The 19,872-nt window shown below is 31.3% G+C and overlaps 1 protein-coding gene across 1 annotated transcript; it reads left to right on the top strand.

Moving 5' to 3' along the window:
• Window positions 1–248: 248 nt before the first annotated feature.
• On the top strand, window positions 249–15,423 carry AhcyL1 (Adenosylhomocysteinase like 1). Its single transcript, XM_075308226.1, has 2 exons — window positions 249–1,322; window positions 13,680–15,423. The coding sequence occupies exons 1-2, from the start codon at window positions 855–857 to the stop codon at window positions 14,721–14,723; spliced, it is 1,512 nt and encodes a 503-aa protein (XP_075164341.1). The 5' UTR covers window positions 249–854; the 3' UTR covers window positions 14,724–15,423.
• Window positions 15,424–19,872: the final 4,449 nt, after the last annotated feature.

Here is a 19,872-nt window from a genome sequence, read left to right as displayed (position 1 = left end):
TAAAAAAATACCGCAAAAACACTAAATAAAAGATATATATGAAAGCGATTATATTTTTATCCAGTCTCGTCAACTTATAGCTGAGTACTAGGTTCAGTTTTCAAGCTGAAAACCAGCTTATTTTTAAGGTTACTTTTAATATAACAATACTCTTGTGAAAAGACCCTATAATAAAATTCCAATTAATTGGTTATTCGGTACAATGAGTAATTAACCATACATTGCAGCAGAATCAATCGATCAGCTGATTTACAATATTTGCCCATTTGTAATACCTTCCTGTCTGCCTAATATATCTTTGTTTACTTTTGATGGTGATATCACTGGACTGCATCGCAACATCAATTAATTTTTAAGTTTCGAAATCAATTTGTGGGGGAGATATACAACTCGCAACGATAAACAGTTTTAAATTTGACGCTTTCAGGCAAAAACTTGACTGCTAAAATTCCCCTTGTTGGCGAGTATTTTTCTTGTGACGCCAACTTGTTCAGTGTTGCTCAAAGCACAAAGACGCGAACAGTGCTTTCGTCGGTAGAAATTAATTTGTTGCCGGACAGACAGACAGAGCGAGTATTTAGTGACAATTACATGGGCAGACAAAAACAAACACATACTACAGCAGCAACGGCGAAGGGAAAGCAATAACGCAACGAAACAACATTCAATAGACATCACGTGAGATTACGTGAGCAAAGCAAATAATAATTGTATCTTCCTTTTTTCGGCTGTGTTAAGATTTTTGAAAGTTGAACTGCTGAAAACAGCTGTTTTTGGTGGTGTGGCAAACAAACGAAACGTCAATTAAAGCTCTAGAAAAGACAAGCAGCATAAAGTAAAAGTACATCAATACCATGAACAACTTGTCGGATACACCAGTTCCTGATCCTGGCTCCAATGCCGATAAAAAAGAATCGAAACAATCAAGTGCTTTAAAGAAAACCAGCCGATATCGTAGTCGTAGTTTGTCGGCTTCATCCACCGACTCATTTTCATCTGCCTCTTATACAGGTAGCAGCTCGGATGATGGCGATGATATACCACCACGAGAGAAGGTACAAAAGAACTCCAAAGGAGGTTCTGATTTTTGTGTACGTAACATAAATCAGAATGCATTTGGCCGTAGAGAAATCGAAATTGCGGAACAGGAGATGCCCGGCATAATGGCTCTCAGGAAAAGAGCTGCCGATGACAAACCTCTGAAGGATGCAAAAATTGTGGGCTGTACACACATAAATGCCCAGACAGCAGTATTAATAGAGACCCTAATCGATTTAGGTGCTTCTGTACGTTGGGCAGCTTGTAATATCTATTCAACTCAGGTATGTGAAGAATATACTCTGTCAGTTCCAAAATGCATGTAAGCATATGGAAGCAAATTTAGTTTTTGTTTTACAGAAAAGAAAATTAAAATTGCTATGGTCGTAAAACGAAACAAATTTATCTTTAGTTTATAGTTGGGGTAAGCTGACGTCAGTAAGAAGTTTAATATAGTTTTTTTTTTTTTTTTATTATTTTTGAAATCGTCAATAATGTTTGTCATTGATTAGAAAACATCTGTTAACATTATTATTTGAGACTGTTGTATTTCAATGCAAATTATGGTAGCGTAAATGAATGCAGATGGAAGTAATTTTCTAAATCTCAAATATTTCGTAGATGGAAGTCGTCGTATGCAATAAGGAAGGGATATTGAAATATCTTGGAAATGTTTGAAGTATCTATCAATCGCAAAGCAAGCTTAGTAATTACACCAAGTTATAATCGCAGTCGATTAGTAACTAAAAAAACAGATACGATTGAACGAGAAGTCAATAAGCAACTTCAAATAAAAATTTTATAGTTGGATAGAGCAAATCATGATACTGTCGAGATATGTTAAAATCAACCGATATGCGTATGAGGGCCGCGTTAATATGCAGTATATGCAATATATGAACGAACATTGGCCAACTTTTCTCAGGGTCTCCGTGGCATATTGGTTAGCATGCTCGCCAAGGCGATATTTTAGAGGATTACTTTGCAACAAATTTATATAAGATTTTATTTATTTATTTATTTTATTCATTCACATACTACAAGATATACAAAATCTTTTAAATTACAGTATGTGATTAATGTTGGTACGATTTACAATTTCAAATCATTTAAAGTTACAATTACAAATTAAATAAGGCTAATATAGGCACACTTGTGAAAATCGGGTGCTTCGTATTAATAGAAGGTCTGTTTAATGTTTATACCAAACTCAAAAGCGTAGTGTGAAGCTGGTAACATTTCTGCGCGTTTCAAAGCTTCTCGGGTAGGCAGTTCGCCAAATTTTATATCACAATAGCATTTTTTTAACAACAGATAGCTACCAAAACTAACATTCTTTCTTTGTTAATTATTATCTTAGTATATGGCCTATATATGGGAGATATATCTAAATAAGGAGCAGTAGGCGATCCTTATAATTTTGATACGTCCAGATGTGGTCCTGTTTCTTATCTTTTTTTTTTTGTGCTCGGGATGAGGTATTTTCACTATGTTTTAAGAAGACGAATTTCGATTTCTTGAATTCGCTTCTTTCGGTTGTTGACTGGTGCTCTGTTTGTAGGTGTGATCGGTTCTCTGATATCGATATGGCTGTTGATAATTTCTAAAAAGTTTTGGACGGTTTTGTGTCGCGGACTGTTCCTAGGCGAAGGGTGGATTTCCCTAGGAATCGGCCATGGTATTCTCCTGTGTTGACGAGACTCAGGAATGAGAGGAATAGATGTTTTAGACGTTATAAGAGGACGGGATCTGATTTTGATTATGCTCGGTACTCTGTCGCTAGGTCTATTTATAATATGGAATCAAGAGCGTGTTATGTTCGTTACATTGATAAGGTTAGAGGTGACATTCATTGTAACCCGAGATCTTTTTATGATTTTGTTAGGATGAAACGTAAGTCTTCGATTAGGCCGTCGAAGATCCGGAGGGATGGTGTTGACTTTTATGGGGACGAGTCCATTGCGGACTGTTTCGCGGGCTATTTTCAATTCAATTTCAATTTCCATTTAATTCGTAATACAAAGCCAATGAAGCCAAATAAAAAATGTATTACATGACTATAGCCTAAGTAAAGATACATAAAATAATAAGTGTGTGTATTTTGAATCTGTTTATAGAAAGGGTGCTTCTGATGCTGGCGATTCATATCCCTATTCTATTAGGTCGCTTGATAGGGTGGCAATTCCATTATTTGATAGTCTGTCTGTGTGTGGGTATTTGCGTGGGGTTGAGGCGTCCACCAGTAGTGGTCCAGATGGGATTCCTGGGATAATTCTGAGGTTTTGCTCCGAATGTCTCTCTGCTCCATTGTCGATGTTATTTAATAGTTCATTGTGGTTCGGTTATTTCCCTCTAAGATGGAGGAGCTCTTTTGTCGTACCACTTCATAAGTCGGGGAGCCCCTTTGATTTGGGTAATTATAGGGGGATAGCAAAATTGAGTGCTATTCCCAAGGTTTTTGAAAAGATGGTGACTGATGTTTTGTCACATGGCATTTCTTCGATACTGGATCCTTGAACTTGGTGGAATTTACTTCTCATGTTATTAATCAGTTTGTTGTTGGGAATCAGACTCATGTTATTTATACGGATTTTAGTAAGGCTTTTGACCGGGTGAATCATAAGCTCTTGTTATATAAGCTGGATAGGATTGGATTGTCCAGTACACTTTTAGCTTGGATTTCGTCGTATCTTGATTGCCGTACGCAGATTGTGTCGTTTGGTGATTCCTATTCAAGGTGCTTTGATGTCCCATCAGGTGTGCCTCAGGGTAGTCATTTGGGGCCTGTCTTATTTTTTGTTATTTATAACCGATTTACCTCAGTCCTTAGTTAACTCTAGGATTTTGATGTATGCTGATGACGTTAAGCTATTCTCCTCGTTTGATAATTCTGGTCAGGTGCATTTATTCCAAGGTGATTTGGATAGCTTTGATGATTGGTGTAGGGTAAATCTGATGGACTTGAACTTGAGGAAATGCAAGTTTATGCGATTCTTTAGGTCTAGGCCTATTGATGTTAGGTATAGTATATGGGGCTCGTTATTGGAAGAGGTTGATTCTTTTGTTGATCTTGGCATTGTTATGGATCGTAGGATTAATTTTAATGGTCATATTGATTCGATGGTGAGTAAGACGTATGGGGTTCTAGGATTCATAAAGCGTTGGGTGAAGGAGTTTTCGGACCCTTGTGTTACAAAGAGGCTTTATACTGCCCTTGTTAGACCCATTCTAGAGTATTGTTCTATCGTGTGGGATCCTCAGTATGAAGTTTACATTGATAGGATAGAATCGGTTCAGAAGCAGTTTTTGTTGTTCGCTTTGAGACATCTTCATTGGAACAGTGATTTTGTTCAACATTCATACACTTCTAGATTGAGGCTGATTAATTTGCCCACTCTTAGGAGCCGACGGACGATGTTGAGCTCCATGATGATGTATAGGTTAGTTAGTGGGGATATTCCATGCTCGGAATTGATATCTAGGATTAGGATAAATGTTCCTTTTAGGGCATCTGTGGAGCCTATTCGTAGGATGTGCATTATTTTAAATTCAATCTATCATATAGTTGACACTAACCTTAGTATTGATGAAGTCTAGAATTTTAGCATATTTGGATAACTAATACATTAGATTTATTGAATAACCTAATATTTGATCTTGTGTTTTAATATATCCGGCTGATGAGTCCTTCTCTGTAGCTGGTCAAATCCCTCTGCCTCCACCCCGCCATGGTCCGGATCATGGTGTGTACGCTGTCCCTAAGTCATGGGGACGAGGCCCTCACGGACGGAAGGGGCGGGAAAGTGGGCGATGGGACCGTTCATATAAAAAAATCGTAGGAGTGCTTGGAGGATTACTTTGTACAAAAGTTGTATAAGATTGATCAATAAATAAGGTTATTTTGCCACCTTTATAAAATTCGGGCGCTTTATTTAATTTTGAACTGATTTCTTTCATGCCCAATAGAATTGACACTTCCATCTTTCAAACAAAAGGACAGACGGACAGCTAGGTTTAGAGTAGGGAGCCACCGTGGTGCAATGGTTAGCATGTCCGCTAATACAAATTTCGACCGCGCACCAAAAAGTTTTTGAGCGGCAGACTATCTCCCCTCTGTGTGTTTCAAAGTTCTGTGTGTTTCAAAGTTTCTCACTCCAATTTAAAACGCCGTTTGGACTCGGCACTAAAAAAGAGGTTAGCTAAACTTGGTATCCAGCACCACTCAGTGCTAAGAGAAGATCACTGCCAGATATATGTGACAATCAACTCAGTAGATAATGAGTGCCAAGATTTTTTTCTGTGGACCCCAGTCGGGGTCCATCGAAATTTTCGAACATTTTTACATATATTCCGTTATAATAATTTCAATTTAAATACATTTATATGCATAGAAAATAATAAAGTTGTTTACCACAATTTTGGCTTCAGTAACTCACTTACGGCCATTTTCATGTAGCTCCGTTAGGCTTTAACTGCCAGTTAACAGAAAGTAAATTGCAAATATCTTCTCTCCAGTTAACTTTAACTGAAAAATTTTCGTCAGTTAAGTTCCTAAGATGACAGCTTCGTTCATAATACGGTTTAAAAGTTGGTTAGTTAACGGAAAACTAACAGATCTTTATGAAAATGGGGGTTAAAAACGTAACCGTATTTATTGATACTCGATGATAAAATTATTTCACATGAACATACTTTTTTATGAATTACGTCACTTCCTTTAGAATCTAATTAAATGATTATCTAATCTTATAGATAGCAATAAGATTTGGTGTAGTTAGAAATTAATTTTGGTGTTATGACTCTTTTCCCCGTCTTGCAATTAGCAATAATGACAAACTCAACAAATAGTAACAACCAAAAATGTTAATTATACACCGATGATTATTTTTTGAGATAGAGAAGGGAAGAGATAAAGATTGCCTTGTTCGTCTTTTTGTATAAGCAGACTAGGCTCTAGTAAAAAATGGGCCAATACATAACCAATCTCTTAAGGGAGTGAAAATTCCACCCTTTTTGGGCTAATAAAAATGACTTTTCATACATATATTGATTTTTGGGCGAACTTGGCGGAATTAATCGGATCAATATTTTGATGTGTTGTAACGACACAAATGAAATTACCACACGATAATTTCGGGTATAACATTCACTCAATCGGATTAGAGACTATTATTCAAGCAAAAGTAAATATAATTTTCAGCGAAAGCCCCTACTTCTACACGCGAAAGTATATTGTTTATTATGCAGGCGATGAGGCTATGTACTTATCTTACCACCCACGTTTGTTTATTTAAATTGGCAAAATTATTGATGCAATTACATATAAATACACTATCAATCATCTCAACTATTCGACTTTATTCTAAAAAGTGGTATTTTCAATTGCTCGATTAATAAAATCGTCATGATTAACCGAATAGACACCCTACTATCTCATACATTTTACTGCAAGAAATGTTAATTTTGTCATATAACAGAATAGAAAAATACATTTATCTAATCATTGATTCAATGTGTCTTTTCGCAACCTAGTATAGAATACTCAAAAATGTCGAATAGTCCTATAATGATAGGAATGATGGAGTACTTTCTTAAAATATTTGTTTTTTTTTGTACATTTCAACATACAACGATTAATAGAAAGAACCCGAATAATCAAAAAAAACTATTATTTCTCTTGTCCTAATATTGATATGTTTTCTTGGGAATTGTATTCAATTAACGCTTAAAATTTATATTGTAAAATTATTAGAGCCCTTACGCAAAGTGTTATTTTTTGTAAATATGCCCACATCAATACGTTCAATTAACACTAAGTTTTATTGCTTTATTTATCAATGCCTTTCAATTTGATAAATTGTCTATAGAAACATTTTGATGGAGTAAATGATGGGTTTTGTTAATTGTGTGAATTAATAATCATGCATGCATTAGATGTCTTGAGAATTTGTCAAAAGATGTACCAAAATTGAGCAAATAAATAAAATGAAAAATATAGGGAAATATAAAAAAGAGGAAAGGGAAAAGCAGAAAAATTACAAAGTGGAATGAATATAGAAGGGCTAGCAAGTACATTTTTCGTAGTTTGTTTTCTTTGGGATGACATAACCTTTCTATTTATTTTATCCTCGTACTTCAGATAATCAGCTCAGTGTATAAAGCAATTCATATTTATCTGTCACCCAATTTTTATTACTTGAATATTTAGAAGAAAATTCGTTCATAAATACTTGGTGACTTGGTGATCGCTTCTCGGCCGTATGGCTAAAATAAAAGTAATATCAACTGACCGAACTCCCATTTTCAGTTTTCGAACATTTTGGTCTTCCTACGGTCTCCTTGTATTTTGTTTCGAAATCTTGATCTTAATTTTTGTTAAGTTTTTTTGCATAAAAACTTGTCAAAAATTCATTGGGGATTTTTGGGATAATTTTTGGGGACAAAAGCGTCCTGGTAACACTGATTGGTTCTGTGATGGACATTCAATAGAATAATACCGAGAATAAAGTCTGTTTTTTCATAGTCATTTGGCTAAACATAAAACCGAACTGCACTCACTGATAAGAGGGAATTTCACTACCTGTAGTATTACAATGATACACTGAATATTTGAAATTTTGACAAAATTTTATTTCTTGCAAGCCAAGAGACAAGAAAATTTTGTCAAAATGATTTGACAGTGGCATAGGAAAAGAGATATGTTTGTACGAATTTATTTCGGCATAAGCCGGCTATCATGCAAAACCTTTTTTAGGAAGGTTCAAGTGTGGTTTTTTGTTGGGTTTAATGAACTGCCTGAATTTATTCTGATAATTGGTTGATAGTTTTACTGCAAGTAGAGGATGCTGATGAGGAATGTGATAATTCCGAAAGTGCGTCCATCCAACCATCTTGCAGTCTATAGGGCTTTGCCCAAATAAATTTGACAAACATTCTTTTCCTCTGTTGGGTAAGTTTAGTCAATGCATGGTTTTAAGCTGAAATCAAAAAACAACAACAATGCTTAAAGAACAAAACCAATAATAACAAAACAAAACGAATGAAATAAAATTTTAACAAAATTTTCTATAGAAATAAAATTTTGACAAAATTTTCTATAGCAATAAAATTTTGACACAATTTTCTATAGAAATAAAATTTTGACAAAATTTTCTAAAGAAATAAAATTTTGACTAAATTTTCTATAGAAATAAAATGTTGACAAAATTTTCTATAGAAATAAAATTTTGACAAAATTTTCTATAGAAATAAAATTTTGACAAAATATTCTATGGCAATAAAATTTTGACACAATTTTCTATAGAAATAAAATTTTGACAAAATATTCTATAGAAATCAAATTTTGACAAAATTTTCTATAGAAATAAAATTTTGACAAAATTTTCTATAGAAATAAAATTTTGACACAACTTTCTATAGAAATAAAATGTTGACAAAATTTTCTAAAAAACTAAAATTTTGACAAAATTTTCTATAGAAATAAAATTTTGACAAAATTTTCTATAGAATTAAAATTTTGACAAAACTTTCTATAGAAATAAAATTTTGACAAAATTTGCTATAGACATAAAATTTTGAAAAAATTTTCTATAGAAATAAAATTTTGACACAATTTTCTATAGAAATAAAATTTTGACACAATTTTCTAAAGAAATAAAATGTTGACAAAATTTTCTAAAGAAATATAATTTTGACAAAATTTTCTATAGAAATAAAATTTTGACAAAATTTTCTATAGACATAAAATTTTGAAAAAATTTTCTATAGAAATAAAATTTTGACACAATTTTCTATAGAAATAAAATTTTGACACAATTTTCTAAAGAAATAAAATGTTGACAAAATTTTCTAAAGAAATAAAATGTTGACAAAATTTTCTAAAGAAATAAAATTTTGACAAAATTTTCTATAGAAATAAAATTTTGACAAAATTTTCTATAGAAATAAAATTTTGACAAAATTTTCTATAGAAATAAAATTTTGACAAAATTTTCTATAGAAATAAAATTTTGACAAAACTTTCTATAGAAATAAAATTTTGACAAAATTTTCTATAGACATAAAATTTTGAAAAAATTTTCTATAGAAATAAAATTTTGACACAATTTTCTAAAGAAATAAAATTTTGACACAATTTTCTATAGAAATGAAATATTGACAAAATTTTCTAAAGAAATAAAATTTTGACAAAATTTTCTATAGAAATAAAATTTTGACAAAATTTTCTATAGACATAAAATTTTGACAAAATTTTCTATAGAAATAAAATTTTGACAAAATTTTCTATAGAAATAAAATTTTGACAAAATTTTCTATAGAAATAAAATTTTGACAAAATTTTCTATAGAAATAAAATTTTGACAAAATTTTCTATAGAAATAAAATTTTGACAAAATTTTGTATAGAAAAAAAATGTTGACAAAATTTTCTATGGCAATAAAATTGTGACAAAATTGTCTATAGAAATAAAATTTTGACAAAATTTTCTATAGAAATAAAATTTTGACACAATTTTCTATAGAAATAAAATTTTGACAAAATTTTCTATAGAAATAAAATTTTGACAAAATTTTCTATAGAAATAAAATTTTGACAAAATTTTCTATAGAAATAAAATTTTGACAAAATTTTCTATAGAAATAAAATTTTTACAAAATTTTGTATAGAAATAAAATGTTGACAAAATTTTGTATAGAAATAAAATGTTGACAAAATTTTCTATGGCAATAAAATTTTGACAAAATTGTCTATAGAAACAAAATTTTGACAAAATTTGCTATAGAAATAAAATTTTGACAAAATTTTCTTTAGAAATAAAATTTTGACAACATTTTCTATAGAAATAAAATTTTGACAAAATTTTCTATAGAAATAAAATTTTGACAAAATTTTCTAAAGAAATAAAATTTTGACAAAATTTTCTATAGAAATAAATTTGACAAAATTTTCTATAGAAATAAAATTTTGACAAAATTTTGTATAGAAATAAAATTTTGACAAAATTTTGTATAGAAATAAAATTTTGACAAAATTTTCTATAGAAATAAAATTTTAACAAAATTTTCTATAGAAATAAAATTTTGACAAAATTTTTTAAAGAAATAAAATTTTGACAAAATTTTCTATAGAAATAAAATTTTGACACAATTTTCTATAGAAATATAATTTTGACAAAATAAAATTTTGAGAAAATTTTCTATAGAAATAAAATTTTAACAAAATTTTCTATAGAAATAAAATTGTGCAAAATAAGATTTTGTTGTTGTTTGGTTGTTTTTGTGGTCAAATTTTCTTCAAATTTTGGTAGATTATTTTTTGGTCGAGCGTGCTCCCCAGCTGAAAGAGTAAAAGTGTTTGTGTAAATAGCGATGAAATAAGTACAATATATTCGTTGGAAGCCATCATAAACGCAATAACGTTAAAGATTAAAATTTGAATTTTAAATTTGAATTCGAATGAAAATTGAAATTGTTTAAAACATGACACAGGTAAATAAATATAATCGAATACATATTGTGATTTGCAGATTTCTTTTGTCATAGACTTAAGTTTGTTACATAAAATATAATTGGTACATCCTTACACCAAAATGTTCTAATTTATAGTATCGTATAGACATACAATTTGTAATTGATTGGATGTACATATGTAACTGTAGTCAGTCGCATTTACGTCATTTGGAAAATAATAGCAGTAAGAAAAAGTACAATGAGAATTGTGCCCAAAAATCCATATGTAATTGTTGATGTATAATGATAAACTGTTGTTCAATATTTGCTCAACTGCAGAACCTTCATCTATGCAATAAAAATAAATAAACTAATAATATATTTGAATATGCTATGATATACTTTACGTTGACGCTCTTTGATGTGTATGATGCCAAATATAGAAGAAACTATTAAGTATTATTGGTTATGTACATGAGGTGCAGTCAATAATATTAGATTGAGGTGTAGGTTGATTTTTGAAAGGAGGCTATGTAAACACTTATGTGTTATTGACAATTTAATGAGAATAAATAATTCATTTTTCTCGTGCCTTTGTGGTCTCTATGGTATATTTGAAGGATCGCTTACTCACAATTGACAATGAATTATATTTTCTACACAACCAACTTTTTGTTTTTTCTTGAGTGAGAACGTATAGTGGAAGACTATAAATTTTATAACATCACACAATCACACAAATCTGTTTTCATTTCATCTGTTATTTAGATAATAGGAAAAATTTATAAAGTGTAATAGAAAATAACTTGACGAAGTATAAATATTCATTATGATATGAAAATGACTATTTCCGAAAAAGCTGAAATCCCCATTGAATGAGAACAACACAACATATGGTAGAAGTACTTCGTTTTCGGATGCTTTACATTGATTTGGAAGTTCATTTAAAAAACGTAAATATTTTTTTTTAACCTGCAGGTTCAACTATAGTTAACGTTGATAAAACGGATTAATCCCACATCAGGGATTAGTCCTGTACTGGTCTTAGATTTGATAACATTTCCGTAGGGTTCTTATAGTCCCATTTTTACAAATTGTAAAGTAAGCATAAACTCTTCAGGTTTGTGGGATGTTCTCCGGGGATCTGGATTTGTTAGAGATGATTTTATGAACTTGGATTTAGACGTTGATATTCTAAATTCATACTTTGTGAATGGGACTGTTCCTGATGGCAATGATATTGATCTTAATACTTTCCCAGATGTTGATGCATATTTTTCATTTCGTTGCGTGAATGAATCAGAGGTTGTTGAGGCCATGAATAAAGTTACTTCTAAGTCTATTGGAGTAGATGGTATTCCGATTAGATTTATTAAGCAAATTTTCCCTTTTATTTCGGACTTTATCCTGAACGTTATTAATTGCATTTTAACTACTTCGTCTTTTCCTAGTGCCTGGAAATGTGCACGGGTTGTACCAATTCCTAAGACTCGTGTTGTGTCTGGACCTCAGGACCTTCGTCCTATCTCTATTTTACCATCTTTGTCAAAAGTTGTTGAACACCTAATGAAGATACAGATACTCGAGGTGACTAACAATATGCTTTCTGATACCCAATATGCCTTTCGACATGGCCTCAGTACTACTCACCTACTTGTGAGTTTGACTGATGCGGTTCGTAGTGATATTAATAGTGGTAGGTTGAGTACACTTGTGTCTCTCGATTTATCCAAAGCCTTCGACTCAATTTGTTTCTCTCGGTTAATTACTAAACTTAAAGAACAATTTAATTTCTCCCGAAAAGCTTGCAAACTTGTTCTTTCCTACCTTAATAATAGGACTCAATTTGTATCTTTGAGTGGTGTCAGGTCTCGGATATTACCTATTTATTCTGGGGTTCCCCAGGGCTCTGTCCTGGGGCCTCTTCTATTGTTTATGTTAACGATCTACATCAATACACTAGCTCCAGGATATGTAGAACGTTTATGTTTGCAGACGACATTTTTTTACTTTTCAATGGTAGCTTATCGTCACTTGAGGTTCTTGAGTCTGATATAAAATCATGCTTAGATCGATTTCTGCTTTGGGCGAGGTCTAATTGCTTGAATTCTAATGCTGCCCTGGTGTTACACTATTTTTTCCCTCATTGTATTTTCGCTCAAATAATAGTGTCATTCCAAAGTCATTGTTAATTCATAATATTGCGAGGGATACAGGATCCAAAATCTATGACAGTGTCCTTTATATTTGGCAATCAATTTCGAGAATGTTGCACCCTTTTTCCCAATCGAAATCGCCATAAGGCGTTAATATTTCGAACTTTTAGGAATGTTGATGTGTCTTTGGATCTTTTCTTGGGAAATGATTACATTGAAGTTGTTGATCGACATATATGTTTAGGGGTAATAGTAGACCGCGAACTTTCATTTCGGTACCATATTGATTCCTTATCGGGTAAGATTTGGGCAAATGAACGCTTTCTTGGCTGTTCATTTAAGAGATTTGTTGAGTATCGGAGCATCTGCCTATTCTACAAGGTGATTAGGGAATCCAGACCTTTACCTCTACGTCTTGAATTTACGTTCTCATGATCGATACGGAACATACAGATATTTATACCTCGGATCAGAAGAACTATATTTTCTAGATCGTTTCTGGTGAGAATTGCACGTACGTGGAACGGACTACCACTTGAGTTAAGGATTTTTTCTCAATGTAACAATGTGTTCCGATTGAAGCTAATGGAATTTTTTGCCTCTACACCCCAATCTTTGTTTCAGTCATTTATGGTTTTATACTTATACTTACTTACATTTCATTTTATTATTCTCTAATTCAGTACTTGTATTTCATTTTTTTTTTTTACCATGTTATGGGCTTATTTTGATGATTATATATATTTTTTTTATTTTTTCCTATTTTTGTTTATGGCTGGGGATCCACTTTAATACTGCAGGAATAATATTATAAATGTATATAGAATAATTTGAGTACTTGACTTTATAAATATAATAATAATTACTCAGGATTTGTCATAAGTAATATAAATTAATTGGCCTTATAGGCTTTGTATTACGAAAAATTTTTGAAATAAATAAATAAATAAAACAAAGCAAAATATTTCTTCATATATTTTCTCTAGTGTTAAATCAGAGTTTAAAATTGTCTTCTTTTCCTCTTTTTTTCCAACAGAATGAAGTGGCAGCCGCTTTGGCGGAAGCAAACATTCCAATATTTGCCTGGCGTGGCGAAACTGAAGAAGATTTCTGGTGGTGTATTGATCGTTGCGTTAATGCCGAAAACTGGCAACCGAATATGATCCTTGATGATGGTGGTGATGCTACCCATTTGATGCTTAAGAAATATCCGACAATGTTCAAACTGGTAAAAGGTATTGTCGAGGAAAGTGTAACTGGTGTCCATCGTCTATACCAACTTTCGAAGGCGGGAAAATTGACTGTGCCCGCAATGAATGTCAATGATTCCGTGACAAAAACTAAGTTTGATAATTTGTACAGTTGTAAAGAGTCCATATTGGACAGTTTGAAACGTTCCACCGATGTAATGTTTGGTGGAAAACAAGTCGTGGTCTGTGGCTATGGTGATGTGGGCAAAGGTTGTGCTCAAGCCTTAAAGGGTCAAGGTTGTATTGTTTATATAACAGAAATCGATCCTATTTGTGCTCTTCAAGCTAGCATGGATGGTTTTCGTGTGGTCAAGCTGAATGAGGTAATACGCAATGTTGACATTGTGGTCACCGCTACCGGCAACAAAAATGTTGTAGTTCGCGAACACATGGATAAAATGAAGAACGGATGCATTGTGTGCAATATGGGTCATTCCAATACAGAAATCGATGTTAATAGTCTACGCACCCCAGACTTGACATGGGAAAAAGTACGCTCCCAAGTCGATCATATTATATGGCCCGAAAGTAAATACATTATTCTTTTGGCCGAAGGACGTCTGGTCAATCTATCATGCTCGAGCATACCATCTTTTGCAGTGTCAATTACGTCTGCCACTCAGGCCTTAGCATTAATTGAGTTGTTTAATGCTCCACCCGGTAGATACAAGTCAGACGTCTACTTGTTGCCCAAGAAAATGGACGAATATGTGGCAAGTTTACATTTGCCTACTTTTGATGCCCACTTAACAGAGCTTTCCGACGAGCAGGCCAAGTATATGGGTCTGAACAAGGCCGGTCCTTTTAAACCAAACTACTATCGCTATTAATAGAACCAATATTTTTCTGAGCTATACATGTTCTAAGGCATGTAAGCATCACCTTACAAATTGTAAGTTAAGAAACAAACATTTAGTTTACATAACAATACAATGAAATTCTATTACCTATCTGCTGATGATGATTAAATCAACAAATCTGTAAGAAAATCCTTTTAATTTGTATTACAATTTAGAAAATATTGCAGATAAGCAAACTAATTGACATCTATAGTGGTATGCTCTGATATTCACTTTAAGCTTTTCCATAAGAATAAGAAGACCAAGTCATGCAGAATGCTTACATTTTATTATAACCGGAGTTCATTTTTGGATATCGTACATGATGGCCAAAATTGTTGAAATTTTTTGAGAGAAAAAATTATGGCACAATAATCAATAAATATACGTTTTTGATTGTTTTTATACATTTTGTATTTATAGGAAAATTAAAGTGAAATACAGCATGCCAATTTCAATAGGATTGAATTTGATAAAGAAAACAAAAAAAAAAAAAAAATAACATACAATTTATTTTTTGTATAGCCTTGCTTTTACACAAAAATAAACGCTTCAAGTGAAAATAGTTTGACAATACTCGTACAGGAATATTGTTTAAAAAATTGTGACCAGTACACTATATATATCAGGCCATCATAAACCAAGAGCCTATTGTATACATTTCGTTACTGTCCATGTGTGGCTTTTTTTTTACAAAAGTATTTGATATTTTCTTTTTTTAGATATTAGTGAAAACCTCATCCTTCCACCTAGACACATGGTTTCGTACTTAAATAAATATTGTGTTATCAACGAAACAGTATACTAAAGGTAATTTCCCACAATGCAAATTCGTTGTAGATTAACGAATCTTAATATAAATCTTGCCCCTTACAACATATGGATCATGGAACATTATTGTTTACGATCAATTTTTTATTATTATTAAATTTTCAAATATTATGTTTCCTCACGTAAAACTCCTTGCAGAATATAAAGTATTTTATGCATTTTAAAACCAGAGAAAACCTAAGATGGATACCATTCAATTGTTATTCTATGTATTTAATCGATTTCAACAGTTAGAATAAAACATATTTTCTAAACTATTTCGATTTTCTAATGGGAAAAATCGATTAATTTTCATAATATTATCTTGTACGTTGGTTATTGGCATAATGTTTATTTTCCAGAATCGAAACAAAAAAAAATGGCGAAAGATACAAAGAAAAACTAAATTTTGTCTTCAATCGCGAAATTAATTGATCCGATTGGTTTTTTATTGAAATTTCTTCAATGATAGAAATTATAGTATAGATCAACAACAATGATACAATTAATTTTTGTTATTGGTGTCTTTGACAATTTTTCCAAATTAAATTAGAATTTTAATTGGAAACATTTTGGTGATATTTTTTTCTATGTATGAATATGATTATGAGTCGTAATAAGACTCAATGATTTCCCAGAGATTTATCTGTGTAGTTTTTTTTATTGTCTTAAAAAACTAGTTAACATAGAACATATTTCCCATCAACAAGAGGTGCAATCATTAGTTTGTACGTCGAGGGTCATGGGCTTAATACCAGACACCGAAAACCCCAAACAAATTTTCAACGATGGTTAAACTCCTCAGTAATACTGGTGACATTTCCTAGTATTTCAAAATTAAACACGTTTTCTACTTCCCACACTGTATGGTACTGGAGTGATCAAACAGTTTTTTTCGGTTTTAAACAATCGAACTAGTTTTTAAAACCAGTGGACCGGTATTTTCGGGTTTATAAAATACGTAATTTGAAGAGGAAAGTCTAATTTTATTGGGCCCAATATTTCTTTTAAGTTCATATATACGATGCATTTATTTAGAAGTCTGCGTACATTTGACGTTAAATTAGCCATGCGATGCGTGATAAAGTCACTGTGGAAGTTTCTGAATTTTTTTATTATTTCATAACTCCGTATCTTACCTGATCTCAATCATGATAGTTTATGACTACCTATACTAATTAGTACAGGAAGTGATAAACCATCATATTTGAGATCATATAAAATACAGATATATGCATGAATAAAACTAAAATGAGTCCACCGGGACCTCATCACGTACAGAAGGGTTAGCATTTTTGCATAGAAATTGCAAACACCGAAACATTGAAAATTCCGGTTCTATCGGTCCACCGAAAAATACTCATAAAAATCAAGACTCATATTAATGAGATGCAGAATAGAATTGTACAAATGCAAAGTAGAAACGACTTATATTACGTTTGTTTATAAACGTATGAGCTCTCTGAAATTTTGTGTAAATTCTCGAACATGATCTATTGCAAATAAAACTCGAATGTACTTTTCCCCGGTATAAGTTGATTTCTATTATGAAAAATATTTGTAAGACCACATTTTTATATTTTTTTTTTGTTTTTTTAAATAAATAGGTATTTGATGGACCTATGTTACCATTTAGAGAATTAACGATTTTTTAATATTTAGGTTGAAGAATAATTGTAAGGATTTGCTTCACTTCACTTTTACAAATGGGGCAGTAAAAATGTGCTAGCTCTCTTGAAAATAGTAATGTCACCAAGTAAATTATTACAATTTGAAAATATGAACCAGTTTTCTAACGTCTTATGTCCCATCTTCGATCCATCTGTGTAGTATTTATTACCCACTTATATCCGTTATAGGGTCTCAAGGGTTTCCTGCCGTTATAAATTGACACTCTGTGGTTATAGTGACTAAACGATGAAGCCTCATTTTATATAAATCGAACAGTTTTTCATATAAGAATTTTAACATCTCAAAGTCGAAAAAATTCTATTTGGAAAACTACAGAAATTTGTATATTTTATTTCGATTGATTTTTCGCTGTATCATATTTTCTTATTTATAGATAATTGGTTTACATTATGAAATAATGCTCATCCATTAATACTAGCATGAGGCTTTTTATTTTCCGATGCAATTTATACAGGCTATACTAACTGTTGAAAATGTATTTTAAAAGCATGGAGTTTTTACCTACTACAATTCAAACACAACTCCCCTCTGTTATGGTACATAGAAAATAATTAGAAAATATGGCATTTTTTTAATGTATTTATAAAACAATAAAGAAATGATTTTATCATTTGTCCAGAGGAAACATCGTGTACTTATTAAAATGCTTAATGATTGTAATTGTATTTTTTATGTATTTACTACATATTTCAATGTTTGTTTATATAATTTATACATTAAGAAGAAATCGCAAACTGAAGCAAATAATTAATAATAATAAACATAGAAATCAAGTAATTAATCAGTATATGAATGCATACCTACACAAGTACTTTATGTATAAAAAATTTGTGAAACAGATTTAACAATAAAGAACAGAAACCAATAGAAATTGTTTATAAAAAAAATTTCCTTCGAGTCTTACAAATGGGATATATTTAATGGGATCAAACGATAAAGGTATGTTTTAAATCTAAATGAGAAATAACTTAAAATAACTTTAACTTGGAGTGAATAATCGAAGTGAGTCAAATTACCGTGCTGCGACTAATTATTACATTTGTTGTTGTAACAGTTTTTAATGTAGTTTCATCCATTTTGTTCTATGCTTAGGTAGTTCAATTAGTAGCCTGATCAAGGAACACTGCGGCAAGGATGGGGAGTGACCAGAGTGATCTGGTGGTGAGACGGGTACGCTTAGCTGGGCAAGCGAAAAGGTGATGAGTGTCATGTGGCCCTTAATTACAGATGGGACACACGTCAGCTACGCTGCTATCAATCACTGATAAGTATTTATTGCGGTTGCCACAGTTGGAAGACTTCTACAAAAAATGGTCAATTTTTTACTGTTTGGTAGATTTTGCAATATATTCCTCTCCAACTAAGAGGTACTTCATAAATTTTCTATTTGGCAACATTTTCTATGGAAATAAAATTTTGAAAAAAATTTCTATGGCAATAAAATTTTGACAAAATTTTCTATGGAAATAAAATTTTGACAAAATTTTCTATAGAAATAAAATTTTGACAAAATTTTCTATAGAAATAAAATTTTGACAAAATTTTCTATAGAAATAAAATTTTGAAAAAAAATTCTATGGCAATAAAATTTTGACAAAATTTTCTATGGAAATAAAATTTTGACAAAATTTTCTATAGAAATAAAATTTTGACAAAATTTTCTATAGAAATAAAATTTTGATAAAATTTTCTATAGAAATAAAATTTTGACAAAATTTTCTATAGAAATAAAATTTTGACAAAATTTTCTATGGAAATAAAATTTTGAAAAAAATTTTCTATAGAAATAAAATTTTGACAAAATTTTCTATAGAAATAAAATTTTGACAAAATCTATTGCATCTATTTAGACGTGTTTTCATTGCAGTTTATTCAAATACCAAGATGTCATTGAATTGGTAATTTAACATTCAAAATACCGACAATCAGCGTAAGTAGATAAACCACTCAACCGGCTTTGATCACTCTATTCAAAACATTATTCCAAATACATAGGGGTCGAAATGGGTTGTTGTTTCGATTTTTTATGATCCCTTGTATCCAAATTTAAGGCAAATCTTATAAAACCAAATTGAGGAATCTAAATGCTGAAGACCCCAATTAGGAATAGGTTTTTTTGTGGACAGAGAAGGATATTTCGACGTTTTTCATAGAATAGTCTTAAAAAAAACCTTTAACGATCAGTTATGTTAGGTTAGGTTAAAGTGGCAGCCCGATTAAATTTCAGACTCACTTAGACTATTCAGTCCATTGTGATAAACGTTTGGTTATCAAGGTCTTCCAAGTGGAATAACGAAAGTAGTCCATAATCTAGTTCTTTACCATTCTGCTTCTATAATAAATGCATATATCTGCCAGAATATGGACAAAGGCTTCATATTAACCAAGTTGCTATTCATGGCAAAAATTACCAACAAGTCCAGTAATGAGTATATCCATTCTTATTTTTAACAAATGCTCTTAAAAAAACCCTTCGTTCTGATTGTATTTTCATGTATTTATAGAATGCTAATAATGCCAATACAAATACGAATAGCCAACATAACCATTGTTATAAAAGCTTTTTCCATTAACATATAAATGAGCTTTCTGGTTTTTATCAATTCTCTCTATTTGCAAGAGTTGACTTGGCTCGCTA

The sequence above is a fragment of the Haematobia irritans genome, chromosome 4, assembly GCF_050003625.1.
Source record: "Haematobia irritans isolate KBUSLIRL chromosome 4, ASM5000362v1, whole genome shotgun sequence".
NCBI classification, from domain to species: domain Eukaryota; kingdom Metazoa; phylum Arthropoda; class Insecta; order Diptera; family Muscidae; genus Haematobia; species Haematobia irritans.
Note: the sequence above shows the minus strand (reverse complement) of the source record. Positions and strands in the feature narration are given on the sequence as shown.